The sequence below is a fragment of the Stenella coeruleoalba genome, assembly GCF_951394435.1.
Source record: "Stenella coeruleoalba genome assembly, chromosome: 13".
In the NCBI taxonomy this organism is placed as follows: Eukaryota; Metazoa; Chordata; class Mammalia; order Artiodactyla; family Delphinidae; genus Stenella; species Stenella coeruleoalba.
The window spans coordinates 64,852,949-64,869,419 of NC_137159.1; the positions used below are offsets into that span (position 1 = coordinate 64,852,949).

The 16,471-nt window shown below is 36.8% G+C and overlaps 1 protein-coding gene across 2 annotated transcripts in view; it reads right to left on the minus strand.

Annotated features, from left to right (window-relative positions):
• Positions 1-16,471, minus strand: part of SPAST (spastin) — a 62,532-nt gene that overhangs the window by 23,977 nt on the left and 22,084 nt on the right. For both annotated transcript variants that reach the window (XM_079940253.1, XM_079940252.1), the window contains exons 4-7: positions 12,776-12,871; positions 7,472-7,659; positions 6,290-6,423; positions 5,916-6,009 (exon numbers count right to left, since the gene is read on the minus strand). In XM_079940253.1, the coding sequence (XP_079796379.1) occupies positions 5,916-6,009; positions 6,290-6,423; positions 7,472-7,659; positions 12,776-12,871 (512 nt within the window). The remainder of the gene's footprint in view (positions 1-5,915; positions 6,010-6,289; positions 6,424-7,471; positions 7,660-12,775; positions 12,872-16,471) is intronic.

Genomic DNA, 16,471 nt, shown 5'->3' on the forward strand with positions numbered 1-16,471 from the left:
TCAATACATAAGGCAAATACAACAGCCATAAAAGGGGAAATCGACAGTAACACATTCATAGCAGGGGACTTTAACACCCTACTTTCACCAATGGACAGATCATCCAAAATGAAAATAAATAAGGAAACACAAGCTTTAAATGATACATTAAACAAGATGGACTTAATTGATATTTATAGGAAATTCGATCCAAAAACAACAGAATACACATTCTTCTCAAGTGCTCATGGAATATTCTCCAGGATAGATCATATCTTGGGTCACAAATCAAGCCTTGGTAAATTTAAGAAAATTGAAATTGTATCAAGTATCTTTTCCGACCATAACGCTATGAGACTAGATATCAATTACAGGAAAATATCTGTAAAAAATACAAACACATGGAGGCTAAACAATACACTACTTAATAACGAAGTGATCACTGAAGAAATCAAAGAGGAAATTAAAAAGTACCTAGAAACAAATGACAATGGAGACACGACGACCCAAAACCTATCGGATGCAGCAAAAGCAGTTCTAAGAGGGATGTTTATAGGAATACAATCCTACCTTAAGAAACAGGAAACATCTCCAATAAACAACCTAACCTTGCACCTAAAGCAAGCAGAGAAAGAAGAACAAAAAACCCCCAAAGTTAGCAGAAGGAAAGAAATCATAAAGATCAGATCAGAAATAAATGAAAAAGAAATGAAGGAAACGATAGCAAAGATCAATAAAACTAAAAGCTGGTTCTTTGAGAAGATAAACAAAATTGATAAACCATTAGCCAGCCTCATCAAGAAAATAAGGGAGAATACTCAAATCAATAGAATTAGAAATGAAAAAGGAGAAGTAACAACTGACACTGCAGAAATACAAAAGTTCATGAGAGATTACTACAAGCAACTCTATGCCAATAAAATGGACAACCTGGAAGAAATGGACAAATTCTTAGAAATGCACAACCTGCCAACACTGAATCAGGAAGAAATAGAAAATATGAGCAGACCAATCACAAGCACTGAAATTGAAACTGTGACTAAAAATCTTCCAAGAAACAAAACCAGATAGGACCAGATAGCTTCACGGGCGAATTCTATCAAACACTTAGAGAAGAACTAACACCTATCCTTCTCAAACTCTTGCAAAATATAGCAGAGGGAGGAACACTCCCAAACTCATTCTACGAGGCCACCATCACCCTGATACCGAAAGCAGACAAAGATGTCACAAAGAGAGAAAACTACAGGCCAATATCACTGATGAACATAGATGCAAAAATCCTCAACAAAATACTAGCAAACAGAATCCAACAGCACATTAAAAGTATTATACACCATGATCAAGTGGGGTTTATTCCAGGAATGCAAGGATTGTTCAATATATGCAAACCAATCAATGTGATAAACCATATTAACAAATTGAAGGAGAAAAACCATATGATCATCTCAATAGATACAGAGAAAGCTTTTGACAAAATTCAACACCCATTTATGATAAAAACCCTGCAAAAAGTAGGCATAGTGGGAACTTTCCTCAACATAATAAAGGCCATATATGACAAACCCACAGCCAACATCATCCTCAATGGTGAAAAACTGAAAGCATTTCCACTAAGATCAGGAACAAGACAAGGTTGCCCACTTTCACCTCTCTTATTCAACATAGTTTTGGAAGTTTTAGCCACAGCAATCAGAGAAGAAAAGGAAATAAAAGGAATCCAAATCGGAAAAGAAGAAGTAAAGCTGTCACTGTTTGCAGATGACATGATACTATACATAGAGAATCCTAAAGATGCTACCAGAAAACTACTAGAGCTAATCAATGAATTTGGTAAAGTTGCAGGATACAAAATTAATGCACAGAAATCTCTGGCATTCCTATACACTAATGATGAAAAATCTGAAAGTGAAATCAAGAAAACACTCCCATTTGCCACTGCAACAAAAAAGAATAAAATATCTAGGAATAAACCTACCTAAGGAGACAAAAGACCTGTATGCAGAAAATTATAAGACACTGATGAAAGAAATTAAAGATGATACAAATACATGGAGAGATATACCATGCTCTTGGATTGGAAGAATCAACATTGTGAAAATGACTCTACGACCCTAAGCAATCTACAGATTCAATGTAATCCCTATCAAACTACCATTGGCATTTTTCAGAGAACTAGAACAAAAAATTTCACAATTTGTATGGAAACACAAAAGACCTCGAATAGCCAAAGCAATCTTGAGAATAAAAACTGGAGCTGGAGGAATCAGGCTCCCTGACTTCAGATTATACTACAAAGCTACAGTAATCAAGACAGTATGGTACTGGCACAAAAACAGAAAGATAGGGCTTCCTTGGTGGCGCAGTGGTTGAGAGTCCGCCTGCCGATGCAGGGAACACGGGTTCGTGCCCTGGTCCAGAGGGATCCCGCATGCCGCGGAGCGGCTGGGCCCGTGAGCCATGGCCGCTGAGCCTGCGCGTCCGGAGCCTGTGCTCCGCAACAGGAGTGGCCACAACAGTGAGAGGCCCGTGTACCGCAAAAAAAAACAAAAAACAGAAAGATAGATCAATGGAACAGGATAGAAAGTCCAGAGATAAAGCCACGCACATATGGTCACCTTATCTTTGATAAAGGAGGCAGGAATGTACAGTGGAGAAAGGACAGCCTCTTCAATAAGTGGTGCTGGGGAAACTGGACAGTACATGTAAAAGTATGAGATTAGATCACTCCCTAACACTATACACAAAAATAAGCTCAAAATGGATTAAAGACCTAAATGTAAGGCCAGAATCTATCAAACTCTTAGAGGAAAACATAGGCAGAACACTCTATGACATAAATCACAGCAAGATCCTTTTTGACCCACCTCCTAGAGAAATGGAAATAAAAACAAAAATAAACAAATGGGACCTAATGAAATCTCAAAGCTTTTGCACAGCAAAGGAAACCATAAACAAGACCAAAAGACAACTCTCAGAATGGGAGAAAATATTTGCAAATGAAGCAACTGACAAAGGATTAATCTCCAAAATTTACAAGCAGCTCATGCAGATCAATAACAAGAAAACAAACAACCCAATCCAAACATGGGCAGAAGACCTAAACAGACATTTGTCCAAAGAAGATACACAGATTGCCAACAAACACATGAAAGAATGCTCAACATCATTAATCATTAGAGAAGTGCAAATCAAAACTACAATGAGATATCATCTCATACCAGTCAGAATGGCCATCATCAAAATATCTAGAAACAATAAATGCTGAAGAGGGTGTGGAGAAAAGGGAACACTCTTGCACTGCTGGTGAGAATGTGAATTGGTACAGCCACTATGGAGAACAGTATGAGGTTCCTTAAAAAACTACAAATAGAACTACCATATGACCCAGCAATCCCACTGCTGGGCATATACCCTGAGAAAACCATAATTCAAAAAGAGTCATGTACCAAAATGTTCATTGCAGCTCTGTTTACACTAGCCCAGAGATGGAAACAACCTAAGTGTCCATCGACAGATGAATGGATAAAAATGTGGCACATATATACAATGGAATATTACTCAGCCATAAAAAGAAACGAAATTGAGCTATTTGTAATGAGGTGGATGGACCTAGAGTCTGTCATACAGAGCGAAGTAAGTCAGAAAGAGAAAGATACCGTATGCTAACACATATATATGGAATTTAAGAAAAAAAAATGTCATGAAGAACCTAGGAGTAAGACAGGAATAAAGACACAGACCTACTAGCGAATGGACTTGAGGCTATGGGGAGGGGGAAGGGTAAGCTGTGACAAAGCGAGAGAGTGGCATGGACATATATACACTACCAAACGTAAAACAGATAGCTAGTGGGAAGCAGCCGCATAGCACAGGGAGATCAGTTCGGTGCTCTGTTACCACCTAGAGGGATGGGATAGGGAGGGTGGGAGGGAGGGAGACACAAGAGGGAAGAGATATGGGAACATATGTATATGCATAACTGATTCACTTTGTTATAAAGCAGAAACTAACATACCATTGTAAAGCAATTATACTCCAATAAAGATGTAAAAAAATTACTATTAAATTACACATACAGTAAAAAAACAAATACAAAAAACAAGAATTAGCTGGCAGTTATAGCCTTGAGGCGGCAGTCTAATGTTAGGAATCTTATTTATTTCATTTCCTAGAACCACCACTTAATTATAATCTTGAGCAAGAAATTTGGATTTCAGGATTAGTTTCTTTATCCACAAATGGACTAGATGACTGATAAGATCCTTAACAGGTCTACAATTATATGAGTTCTTTCAACAAGCATTTTTTTGTCAATACTCACTCTGCTACATTTACTACTCTTATATAACTCCAGGCAAAAAGTAAGCCCAAATACAAGCTATAATATGTTTCCTCAAAGTGTGGCCTGAGGTTGTACAAGAGATAAATTTGGTTCATAAAAGGACAAATGCCTTCTATTTTAATAATTCTCTATTTTATTGTGTATTAAGAAAATTTCAATTAGTATATTAAACCAGTGATTTCATGCACACTGCTTCTTAGAGTGGGCAAGAAGGAAAAATAAAGAAAGTGGACTCAAAAAATAGTAAGTTTCAGTATAGTTGGTACTCACAAGTTATAAACACCATGAAAGTAGTATGAGAGTGACATAGACTCTAGAAAAATAGAGCCACACAACAAATTCATTTAAAAGCGTATTCATCACAATGTGCCATATAACATCTATTTTCACGAGATTTTGTAAATGAGTCCATTAAGACTTGAAAGTCCTAGGAGAAGAGAAATAACTACTCCAGGCTGGATCCTCATATTTATTTTTTGCAATATTTTCAGAACAGCATCAAACATGCAATCTGTGAATTGTGAGAATCCAAAATAATGCTAATTGGGAGATTAGGTTTGACATAAATACACTACCATGTGTAAAACAGATAGCTAGTGGGAACCTGCGGTATAGCACAGGGAGCTCAGCTTGGTGCTCTGTTACAACCTAGATGGGTGGGATGGGAGGGGATGGGAAGGGATGGGAGGGAGGCCCAAGAGGGAGAGGATATATGTACACATATGGCTGATTTACTTCATTGTACAACAGAAACTAACACAACATTGTAAAGCAATTATACGCCAATTAAAAAGAACGAAGCACTGAAAAAAGAAAAACAATGCTATGTGTGGAAAATTAAATATTTATTATCGATTGCAAGATTACCTAACTTCCTTAGTGAGTTTAAAAATAAGGGATGAAAGGTGAGGTCCCTACCCATCATTCACCAGCTCTCCACTTACTTTGATGACTTAATATCTTGAAAATAATTATTTATTTATTTATTTATTATTTATTTATTTATGGCTGCATTGGGTCTTCATTGCTGCGCGTGGGCTTTCTCTAGTTTCGGTGAGCAGGGGCTGCTCTTTGTTGTGGTGTGCAGGCTTCTCATTGCAGTAGTTTTTCTTGTTGCGAAGCATGGGCTCTAGGTGTGCAGGCTTCAGTAGTTGTGGCACACGGGCTCCCTAGTTGTGGCTCGCGGGCACTAGAGTGCAGGCTCAGTAGCTGTGGCACACAGGCTTAGTGGCTCCGCGGCACGTGGGAATCTTCCCAGATCAGGGCTCGAACCCATGTCGCCTGCATTGGCAGGCGGATTCTTTCTTAACTTTAAATCTCTCTTACCTTGATATAAAAATTATTTCCTGTTACCTACTTTTCCTATAAATTTAATTAAAAATGGACTGGGAATTAGGAACCATTATATTTATTCTCCTTTCCAGTATAAGTAACTAGTCAACATCAACTGCTAATGTTTTTTTCCTTTAAAAGACATCTAACCTACTGTTATATGAACTAATCATTCTAGTATAGCTCAAACACTTCTTTACTGTACTATGGATTCAGTAATGGATGATGCTATAGGAAAATGATAACATAAAATCCTTACCTCAGGCCTCAGAGAAGGAAGAATAACAATTTCTTGCAATGCTTGTTTTGCCAACTCTTGACCAGCTATATCATCAAATTTAACAGCTGTTCCACTAAGAAACAGAATTTCAGTTAGCTCCGTAACAGAAATATACTTCAGTTATTATAATATTAAGTCTAAGCTCTATGTAACATAGCCATTTTTATGTTAACTGTGAAACTATAGTTATATCAGTAAAGCAATGGTTTTCTACATTTACACTAATTGAAAACCATAATAAAAATTACATATGTAAATTAGACAAGGTATATATTATCCATTTCACTCATGATATATTTCATAAATAAAAAAATTTTAAAACCCCATAAAACACTTTAGATGACAAAACTTACTTGTCCACAATTTCGTTCATTATAAGGTTAGCAAGGTTGCTGTCCACATTCCTAAAGTTCTTCAAGTCTTTCTTTTTACGAGCAGCAGTTGTAGGGGTAGAAGGTTTATTTGTTCTATTTGTTTTTGGTGTACTCTTGAAGGACACAAAATTTTAATGTGAAAACACAACATAACGTTTGCACTTTTCACATGTGAGTCAACCTTAATGTTCACAGAATTAAAGGCTTAAAAGTAGCAAAAAATGGATATAAAAATCCAAAAATTGTATATTTACTCCAAGATAAAATGGCATTCACTATAGAACTACATTTGGCATGAAGTGGGTTTATAGAAGATTTTATCCAGAGAGATTCAGTTACTATAAAATAAAAAGGCTGTATCACAATGCAGTCATACAATTTTGATCCTTGTTAGAATTGTAACAAAACTCTATGTATGTTTAATGTTATAAAACATTTATGTAGATTTAAATAATTAAAAGAATAACAAATTTTAAATGAACTATAGGGAATTCCCTGGTGGTCCAGTGGTTAGGACTCGGCGCTTTCACTGCCAAGGACTCGGATTCAATCCCTGGTCAGGGAACTAAGATACCACAAGCTGCACCATGCGGCCTAATAAATAAATTAATTTTTTTAAAAAAGAATTATACAGTATTATATAAAACAGATTGGATAAGCAAACTTACTATTAAAAAACCTATTTAGAACCAAAAGGAGTTAAAAAAAATTTGCTTAAAAAATAATAGAGAGGGCTTCCCTGGTGGCGCAGTGGTTGAGAGTCCGCCTGCCGATGTAGGGGACACGGGTTCGTGCCCCGGTCCGGGAAGATCCCACATGCCGCGGAGCGGCTAGGCCCGTGAGCCATGGCTGCTGAGCCTGCACGTCCGGAGCCTGTGCTCCGCAATGGGAGAGGCCACAATAGTGAGAGGCCCGCGTACCGCAAAAATAAATAAATAATAGAGAAAAAAAGAGGTTTGCTTTTTAGTAGCAAGTTGCCGCTACTACTTAAGAGTCTTAAAAATCTAAATTAAAAAAAAGAAAAATTTCATTCAGTGTTGTAGAAACTTATCGATTCTCTAAGGTATTATAAAGTACTTGTAATAAACTTAAGCAAGCATATGATGTTCAAAATTTTCTATTTGCAACAGCATAGCAATTAAAGTTACTGTCTCCAAATACCTTATGAGTGGCAGTTGCAGGACCAGGTCCCTGTCTCACTCCAGAAACCATGGATAAACCACTGCAGCTAGGTGCTCTGTGGTGGCCTGAAAGACCTGTGGATCCAGTTTTCATAACTGTTTTTGAACGAGGCAGTGAATTACTAGTGTGTGTTAAGGGATCTTTTCTTTTCGGAACAGCTCCACTTTCTAGCAAGGAAAAAAATAAAATCATCATGGTTAGAAAATTGTGGCTAAACATAAAAATATAAAGACCAGTACAAATTTGTAAAACTAATAATTTTTTTTTTACTTCAACAATATTTCAAAATAAGATTTCAATCAGAATATATACTAGGGTGTGCATAAGGGTTATTACTGGGTGTGGGCAAGATTATGGGTTATTTAGCTTTTTCCTTTTCCTGATGTATATTATAATTTTCTTATAAGGAATATGTATTTGCTATAAAAAGAAATAACTTTATTTGTGGGGACAGAAGGAGGATATAAAAAAGGTACCAAGCAAAAAGCTGCCAAAATGCTTTTTCTTTCTTTTTTCTTTGTTTAAAAGCTGCCAGGGCTTCCCTGGTGGCACAGTGGTTGAGAGTCCGCCTGCCAATGCAGGGGACACGGGTTTGTGCCCCGGTCCAGGAAGATCCCACATGCCGCGGAGTGGCTAGGCCCGTGAGCCATGGCCGCTGAGCCTGTGCGTCTGGAGCCTGTGCTCCGCAACGGGAGAGGCCACAACAGTGAGAAGCCCGCGTACCGCAAAAAAAAAAAAAAAAAAAAAAAAAAAAAGCTGCCAAAAATTAAACAAACAAAATGTAGTAAAGGCATTAGGGATAGGTTGTATGGAGAAAAAAAAAAAAATAGCACTTCGTTCCAAACTTTTAAGACTACAAAATAGAATGAAAGTCTAGTCTGTGCCACCAAGTTTAAAAAAATAAATTTAATTTAAAGGGTATAAAGATATGGTTAAATCGCCAAGTATTTTTACCCTCTATGCAAATAAACACATATAGGACACCTTCAATTAAATCTAAAAGGTTACCTGACCTAGCTACTGTGCTCTTCTACATAAATTACAGACTTCTGAATGTTCAAATCTCACTGCTTCTAAATAGTATTTTCATATACTATATAACAAACATCAGAGTTTATGAATAACAATGTTCACTGTGAAGACAGATGTTAAATCAGTCAGCAAATTAGAGTAGTCTAGAGAAAAGACTAGCTTAAAGACAAAAGCCTTATTGTTGCTCTTGTCATCAAATCCCTTAATATGGCTTAAGGAAACAAAAGAAGGGAACTTAAGAGTACAGTAAATTAGGGACTTCCCTGGCGGTCCAGTGGTTAAGACTCCATGCTCCCAATGCAGGGGGAACAGGTTAGATCCTGGTCAGGGAATTGAGATCCAAGGGTTCTTTTCTAGTAAACAAATGCGAAGTTCTGTACCGTATGTTCAAGGAACTAATATAATGACCCTATAGGAAGAAGCAGGAAAGCAATCCAGAAAAGGGAATGACAATAAGGAAAAGCTAAGGTGTGAATAAAAGCAAGGTCTGTCTAGGGTGATGATAAGTATCATGCATTTCAGAGGGGAAAAAAGGAGACTGGAGAAGAATTTCTTCAAACAGAAAATATATAGTCCTAAGATTACAAATGGATGGAAATTTTCATAAGGAATTGTGAGAATGACAGCAGACTTTTCATAAAAATAACAAAGGTCAGTAGATAACGGAGTATGCTCAAAATGCTGAAGGAAAAATCAATGCTAACTTTCATTTATTCTATATTCAGGTGACCAGTCACGTAAGAATGAGAGTATTTTCAGACACTAGAAAGGCTGAGAGAGTTTACTATCTACAACCCTCATTAAAAGAAATACTAAAGGAGGCCTTTTAGTTAAAAAGCAAATTAAACACAGAAAGAAGTAAAAATCTGTAATATGAAGCTAGAGAGCAAGAAAAAAGTCAGACAACCTGGGGGGAGGAAAAACCCAAAAGGGAAAACAATTAAAATATATTATTTGTCTTTGGGTGAACAATATTTACTAAGTTTCTAATAATATGAAATATAATTTTTCAATATAACTAAAAACAGTGATATATATGTACATATATACAAACACACACGGAATGAAGGATATTGGTGGCATAAGAGAATTAAACCTTCTTCTACCTGAAAAAGAAGTCAATACATATCAAAAACTCATAAATCAGGAATAGCAATAAAAGCATAATATTTGAAAGTATAATGAGCATGAGAAAAAATAGCAAAGAGTTAAATATTGTATGAGGAGCCAAACTAGGGGTGCAGGTAAGAAAGGGAGATATAACAGGTGGGAAGGGGAATATTATTTCTCTTTATAAACCTTTTCAGTATTTTTAAATCAACATTTTAGGGTATAATCTATGTATAATATTTTGCATGCACTTAAAATGTATAATATATTGGCAAAATAGCCACTAAAATCAAGATACAAAATGTTTCCATCATAGCCAAAAGTTTCCTTGTATCCATTTGCATTCCATTCCTCTTACTGCCCCTAGCCCTAAGCAATGACTAATCTGCTTTCTGATATTGGAGTCATCTGATTTAGCAATTTCTATTAATCTAAGTTCAAGGTCACTGAATCTTTCATTTGACATCTCCAATCTGCTGTTGAGGCTATCTAGCAATTTTTTTCACCAACTGTACTTTTCAACTTTAAAACTTCCATTATTTTTATTGTTTAGTTTATATTCTCTGCTAAGATTGCAGGTTTGTTAACAGATGCCATATTTTCTTTTAATTCTTTGAACATATTTATAATGGTTGCTTTGAAGTCTTTATCTGCTAAATTCAACATGTGGGCCCAGTCAAGAATCAGTTTTTACAGGCTGATTTCTTTCTTGAGTAAGGGTCACACTTTCCTATTTCTTTGCACGTCTAATAATTTTGACTTGAAAATTGGACATTGTAGATAACACATAAAGTAGTAAGCAGACTTTGGCATATCTGCTTCCTAAGAGAGAAGAAGTAACTCATCCAAGTGAAACATCATAGAATGTTCCATAAGTGGGTGACACTAATGAACTAGGCATGAATGAGCCAGCTGATTCACTAAGGCTCAACGGGAATCAAACACCAGTGCTGCATAAATTAGCTGTGAAGTCAGTATGTCCCCCCAACAAGAAGAAAGAACAGAATTGATAACTAGGTATTTAAAATAAGACAGTTTGATTTTTTTAATGGGTCCCAAAAGAGAAAGCTGCTTTTGTCCCCCAACATGGCAGAAAAATACAATGGGATCTCACATGTGGAATTAAGTAGAAAAAAATCAAGATAACAAGGGAAAGGCATACCAGCTTCTCAGGGCTAGAAAATTTTGCTATTTACTCAGGTAGGATTATTAGGATCTCAAATTTGTATTTTGCAAACTTCACTATTTACACATGGTGCATTCTTACATTTCTTTGTTTTTTCAAACAGTTCATTATGAAGATGTCAGCCCTTCACAGCCATGCTAAAACATGGAACAGAAACAGACAAAATACTTCTCTATACTTGAAAAGGTTATTTTAAATCAGATACAGCAGGGAATGGGAAAATGAATATAGTTACTAAGGTGGGGCTCTGTAGTGGAAGACCAAACCAGACTGAGAACTCCTTAAGGGAGAGGTGAAGCCACAAGGGAAAGAGTTGATGACCAACTGTCTCTTCCATCCCAAGAAATCCACTCACACTATTTCTTCTTTATTGAAATCTTGTTCATTGCAGCACTATTTACAATAGCCAGGACATGGAAGCAACCTAAATGTCCATCAACACAGGAATGGATAAAGAAAATGTTGTATAGCAACTAAGACCTGGCGCAGCCAAATAGATAAATAAATAATAAAATATATTTTTTAAAGATGTGGTACATATATACAATGGAATATTACTCAGCCATAAGAAAGAACAAAATAATGCCAAGTGCAGCAACATGGACGGACCTAGAGATTGTCATACTGAGTAAAGTAAGTTAGACAGAGAAGGGCAAATATCATATAATATCGTTTTTATATGTGGAATCTAAAAAATGGGTACAACTGAACTTATCTACAAAACAGAAATAGATTTACAGAAGTAGAAAACAAACTTATGGTTACCGGGGGTAACGGGGGGGGGAAAAATTGGGAGATTGGCATTGACATATATACACTACCATATATGAAATAGATAACTAATAAGAATCTACGGTATAGCACAGGGAACTCTACTCGATACTCTGTAATGGCCTATACGGGAAAAGAATCTAAAAAAAGAGTGGATATATGTATATGTATAACTGATTCACTTTGCTGTACACCTGAAACTAACACAACATTGTAAATCAACTACACTCCAATAAAAATGATAAAAGCAAACAAACAAAAAAATAAATCTTGAAACTTTTTTTTATCACATATGAGTAAAGAAAGCAGTTGTTTTATAGTCTATACTAAGGGTTTTCTACTACAACTTGAACAAAGTAATATTTACTTTAATAAAATTTAAGTACTGGACACAGAACGAATTCTGAAAAAGTTACCGATAAAACTAGAGAAGGTGTCAAAGAACAAAACAAAACAAAAAAGCATTTAATTTTCTGTAGGAGTTGATGTGATGACCAAAGTTTATGGAAAACAAATTTAACCCATAGTAAATAATAGTATTCTAGGGGACTTCCCTGGCAGTCCAGTGGTTAAGACTCCATGCTTCCACTGCAGTGGGGTAGGGTTTGACTCCTGGTTGGGGAACTAAGGTCCCTGCATGCCACGCGGCATGGACAAAAGAAAAAGAAAAATAGTATTCTAATGCTTCTCCTCACTATGTGAATTCAGCTTCAAACTTTTTCTAACAGGTGCTATGATAAAACATTCATGTATTATATAAATGAAAATATATATGCATTGAAAATTGGTATATAACAAAGAAAAATTAAAATTTCTGTCTCAATAAACACTACTTCATAAAAATTTGGTACAGGTACCCATAGAAAAAAACACAAAAGCTCAAAGTAAGATAGAAACAAAAGAATATTTTAATAATTTAGGAAAATGAACCTTCATATTTTATAATTTCAAAAATTGGAGGTTGTAAAATATGCAAATATAACATGTTGAGAATGGCTATGCCCTATTTATTACATGTTTACACACCATGAATGATAGGGCTACTGTATTTTCCACACAGCCCTGTGCAAACAAAAACCAATCAAATCTACCACTATAAAATCAAATCAACATTATCAGGTTAAGTAAGACTCTACTTTGCATGCAAGCTTTGTTATTTTACATGTTAGTTAACCTAAACCCACCTGACTGGAGATGTCCATTGCGGCATGTCAAGTTAGTACTGTCATTATAGACGTCCGTTTGTGACTTGGAAAACTGCAAAACTGGCTGCAGCTTCTCTATGCAACAGAGGGGGGTAAAAAAGAAAAAAATAAACAAAAAGAAAAAAATACATGATAAAAAATAAAATGTATATGTGAAAATGAAAAACGATTCAAGGTGTTACAAAGTTATTACATAATGAAGGGTTTGGCATTTACATAGAATTACCTTTAACAACATAATTAGTAAAAACTCAGACATTAAAATAGCAACAGAAATGAACAAGTGAATGACTATGTTCAAAATATGCATTATTCAGGTTTGGTAACCTGAGGCAATTCTATATCACTACCATCGCCAGCAAATACTTCCTGAATATCTAATATGTCCAAATCATTGTGTAGGGAGAGCAGGATAGAGATACAAAGAGAACATTAAAAAGGCTTTACAGAGGAAGTGGGCTGTGGGTTGGCTAGGATCTGTAAAGATTAAAAAAAAAAAAAAGGACATTTAGGAAAGGAGAAATGACACAGAAGGAAACTGTAAGGAGTGTCTAGGAAATGCCATATTCAGCTACATTAATGTATGTCAGGCAGAAAATAAATGTAATAAAGCAGAATGGAATAAGCATGCTGCAGAACTGTGCGTACAGTACCCTACCATTTATTTAAATACACACATGTATACTTGTAATATATGAAAATTATCTCTAAAAAAGACCCAGAGAAACTGGTAATACCAGCTGCCTCTGGGGATGGGAAACGAGTGGCTGGGGCATAGCATGGGATGGATGCTTTTCAAACTTAAACTTTTGAAATTTTGTGGCATGTGCATATATTGCCTATTTTTAAATTAATCAAAGATTTTAAAGGATTATTTCAACCTTACTCCCACTTCTGATAACAACAACAAATCCTCTCAAGATCTAGGTCTCTACCTCTAGCACCTGAAGCCCAAGAGTGTATCGGTTTGAGCTTCCTTGCCACTCTACATCACTGCTACACTCTTTCCCCAGTCAAGTCAATCCATATTGTTAGCTGACGAACACCCTGACACTCTACCACTTACTCACTAGTACGAACTTGCTTTAGCGTCAGTTTTCCGAGGGTCTCAAGGGTTAAATAAAATAACACATGAAGTACTTGCTCTGAGCGTCATTCATAATAGGGCTCAATTTTGACCGTATTTATTTTGTTGAAATACTCCAAGTTATCATTACTGATTCTTTCCTCTGGTACTAAGAAGTCGATGAATATATGCAAAAATGTAGCACATATATACTAACTCTTTTAAACTTTCATTTCTAATGTCAGACAAGCAGGCGCCATGCTTGGTTTATGGTACAACCACACATGCCTTTGGGACAGGTTAAATAGCAGCTACCCTTTTTACACAAAGCACAAAGTACTGCACAGCTTTTGTATCCTAGAACTGGCTGATACAATATACCTTGGAGCCCTTTTTCTGTTGTTAGTTAACAGGTAGGTCATCTGATTTTTCTCAAAGATAATACTCTTCAAATCACCATATTGAGAAAGAAACCATTTGTGTTGGTAAAAGACATAAATTAGAAAGAACTGATTTGTAAATGTCTGATTTATCAATTAAAACTCTTCAATGAAATGTAACAAAAAGTTCACATAAACATTCATTATATAGTAAAAAATAAACAGAAATTAAATCCTTAGTTTTGATAATAACTAAGAATAATAAGTCATCGAACTTTTGTGCAGGGTTTGGATTTATATGCATGAAAACACACACACAATAGCAGCACACAGCTAATGTGAACCTGCTCCAATTCTTTTTTTGAAGAAAGTAAGCTTAGTTTAATGCTTTTTTTTTTTTTTCTTTTTTTCTTTTTTTGCATGGGCCTCTCACTGTTGTGGCCTCTCCCGTTGCAGAGCACAGGCTCCGGATGTGCAGGCTCAGCGGCCATGGCTCACGGGCCCAGCTGCTCTGCGGCATGTGGGATCCTCCCAGACCAGGGCACAAGCCCGTGTCCCCTGCATCGGCAGGCGGACTCTCAACCATTGCGCCACCAGGGAAGCCCTAATGCTTCTTTTTAGAATGACTAAAGGTCGTGTAGATTAACCAATGATTTAAAATAAAACAAGTCACCTTGCTTCTTGATCCCCTCATGTGCAATCCCCACACAATCATCTCAGTGATCTACTTATAAGGGAAATTTTACCACATAACTTGTGTGCCTACAACCCTTTAGCAGTTTCCCATTGCCCACAGATTAGCACTCAATCTCCTTTATATGACCAACAAGGCCCTCCATGATCTGCCTACACTTCTTATGCCTGAGCAATCCCAAATTCATGTCTTTACCAGCACCATGCTTTTCCTTGTCCCTGAGTCTATGTTCATGCTGTTAGTTCCTCATGGAATATCTTTCCACCCAACCATTAATAACTTTTATTTATCTTTTTAAATCCCCACTTTAGGTTTCTTCCAGGAAAATTTCTCAGACACCTATTTTCCCATCTCTACAAAATATCTGTGTATCTCCATCCTGCAGTAATGATGATTTATCTATTTATGTCTGCCTTCTCTACTATATCAACAAGAGCCTAAACACAGGAACATTTTATCCAATCTATCAGTAAATCTGTTTGCTCAAGTTTCAACTACAATCATAATCCAACCACTTGTTACTCCTGGTATCATCCTGGTCCAAGCCTCCATCATTTTTCTCCTAGCTTACCACAATAGTTGTCCTACTTGCTCTCCTTGGTACATAACATACCCTTGCAACATCACAACCAGAGGGATCCTTTTTAAACTGAAGTCAGATGATGTTACTCCTTTCCTAAAAAATCCTTGTAACTGCTCCCCACTTCACAGGTGGCAAAAGCTCAAATCTTCAGTGGCCTGTAAGGTCCTGCATGTTGTAATGGCCGCCCCCTCTGCCTACCCCACCACCATTAGTTCTCTGACCTCATCTCTACTATACTCTCCTTGCTGTGGCACACTGGCCTCTTTGCTCCTCTCAAACATACCAGATGTGTTTTCTTAAGGCTTTGCATCAGCTCTTACTTCTCCCCAGACCACTCTTCTCCCAGATACCTGTAAGGCTAACTTACAGGTCATGTCAACTTCTCCAAGAGGCATATACCCTGACTATCCTATTTAAAACTAAAAACCCAGACCATCTCCCATCTACTCCTAATCCCCTGTACTGTGTTTTATGTTTTCTTTTCTCCACAAATTTATCACCTTCTAACACATGGAATAACTTATTTATTCTTTATGTTTATTGCCTACTGTCAGTATTCTCCCTGCTGGAATATAAACTCTATGACACAAGGATCCTTGTCTATATCCTAAGTGCCTAGAACATGATAACCACCCAATAAATATTTCCCGAGTTAAGAAATAAATTCAGGGCTTCCCTGGTGGCACAGAGGTTAAGAATCCGCCTGCCAATGCAGGGGACACAGGTTCAAACCCTGGTCCGGGAAGATCTCACATGCCGCGGAGCAACTAAGTCTGTGCGCCACAACTACTGGCCTGTGCTCTAGAGCCTGCGAGACACAACTACTGAGCCCACATGCCACAACTACTGAAGCCCATGCGCCTAGAGCCCATGCTCCGCAACAAGAGAAGCCACTGCAATGAGAAGCCCGCGTGCCGCAACAAAGAGTAGCCCCTGCTTGCTGCAACTAGAG